We start from the raw sequence: 1,764 nt of genomic DNA, 5'->3' as shown, positions 1-1,764 counted from the left end.
CAGGAGCAGGCTCCTGTCCCTGCCTCCACCCTAACACTGGTCATCAACTCACACCCCCGTGCCCCATCCCTGCTGCAGCAAAGGTTCCGTGGGGGAATGATGAGTCTCCTTCTCCTTGTCTCTCCTCCCAAGACCTTCATCCCCCTCAAACCTCAGCTTAAACCTTCATCCCTGCGTGCCCCCACCCCACAAACCCTCCGGGGTGAGCTCAGGGATGTTCTGCTCGGGATCGCAGGATGAGAGGGAATCCCTGGAGTCGGACCCATGGAGACACCTCCCCACGGAGCCCGGGGGCAGGGGGGTGCAGGGGGAGCCGTGCCACGGGCCCCACCTGCCTGCTGTGTCCGTGCCTTCACGGGTGGGCTGCGGGGCCCATCCCCCGCGGCGTTGAAGGCGGCCACGCTGACCCAGTAGGAGGTGTAGCCCGTCAGGTTCTTCAGCTTCACCCCAGTCTCGGGCAGGAAAAGGGTCTTGACCCGCGCGCTCTCGTTCTGGCGCTGCTCCTCCCAGAAGTGGATCTGCGGGAGGGGGCGTGGGGAGCTGGGTGAGGCACGGATCCAACCCAGCTCGCCTTCCCTGAGCTCTCGCTGTGCCCAAACACCCCACACTGCCCTTCCCGGGCTCCTGAGCCCCTGTCCCAGCCTGGCTGGGGCTCCGAGTGTGCCGGAGGGAACGGAGCAGCCTCTCCTGCAGGAGGGCCGCAGGCTGTGCTGGGCATCAGCCACGGCTCAGGGCACCCCGGTGTGCTGAGATCACCTTCGAGCCGTGCCTCATTGCCGAGGGATGGGGACACGCACGACGAATCACAATGGATGGGGAATAGGAGGTGTCTGGAGCATGGGGCTGGGTACCCCGGCTGCATCCTAATGCATCCCAACAACATCCCGAGGCATCCCGGCTGTATCCCGACACGTCCCCGCCGCATTCCAGGGCCGACGGCGCCATCTGCTGCCCCGCCGCCGCTCGGCACCGGGATGGGACACCCGGGATCTCCTCGGCATCACCAGCATCTTCCCAGAATCCCTCTCCCAAAGGCATGCCCAGCACCCTCAGTGCCACCGCCCCAGAATTCAGCACCTCCCCAGAGCCCCCCGTGTCCCGGAGCCCCGGCCGGGTGCCGCTCCCGGTGACAGGAGGTACCTTGTAGCCCTGGATGTCCCCGTTCTGGCTCTGGACGGGGGGCGGTTCCCAGGTGACATCCAGCTGGGTGGCCGTGGCCGCCTGCACAGCCACGTTCTGGGGCGCTCCGGTGGGCACTGCGCCGAGGGAGGGGACCGGGTCACCGCACCGATCCGGGGAATGTGGGGTTCCAGGACAGCCGAGCCCCCTTCCTGCAGCCCCCAACAGGGGCACCCCCGCCAGGACTCACCTGCTTCCCCCACGAACACCTCCTGGGGGGGGCTGGGGGGCCCCTCGCCCACAGCGTTGTAGACGCTCATCCGGATCTCGTAGCGCCGGTGCTTGCTCAGGTCTGGGGGGCAAAGGGTGAGTGGGACCCTCCCCGTGATGGGGCAGCCCCGCTACCCCCGGGAGACCTGGCAGAGCCCCCCTTGTTGGGAAGATGGGGGTGTCCCCAAAGAGCAGCTGGAGGGGACGGGCAGAGGGGCTCCAGCTCACCCCACAGTGCAGGGACACGCAGGTGGGGCAGTGGGGGACACACAGAGGGACACAGGAGGACACAGGGGGTGGTGACTTACTGTCCAGCTCGTACTGGGTGAGGGACACCTCGCTGAGGTTGTGCACGGCGTAGACGGCTGGTCAGGA

The 1,764-nt window shown here is 67.3% G+C and overlaps 1 protein-coding gene across 1 annotated transcript in view; it reads right to left on the bottom strand.

Annotated features, from left to right (window-relative positions):
• Nucleotides 1-1,764, bottom strand: part of SDK2 (sidekick cell adhesion molecule 2) — a 54,858-nt gene that overhangs the window by 5,463 nt on the left and 47,631 nt on the right. The window contains exons 34-37 of the mRNA XM_017730777.1: nt 1,698-1,754; nt 1,370-1,471; nt 1,141-1,256; nt 191-518 (exon numbers count right to left, since the gene is read on the bottom strand). Coding sequence (XP_017586266.1) covers nt 191-518; nt 1,141-1,256; nt 1,370-1,471; nt 1,698-1,754 — 603 coding nt within the window. The remainder of the gene's footprint in view (nt 1-190; nt 519-1,140; nt 1,257-1,369; nt 1,472-1,697; nt 1,755-1,764) is intronic.

Source organism: Corvus brachyrhynchos, unplaced genomic scaffold, assembly GCF_000691975.1.
Source record: "Corvus brachyrhynchos isolate BGI_N302 unplaced genomic scaffold, ASM69197v1 scaffold340, whole genome shotgun sequence".
Classification (NCBI taxonomy): Eukaryota; Metazoa; Chordata; class Aves; order Passeriformes; family Corvidae; genus Corvus; species Corvus brachyrhynchos.
This window is presented reverse-complemented; position numbering and strand designations above follow the sequence as displayed.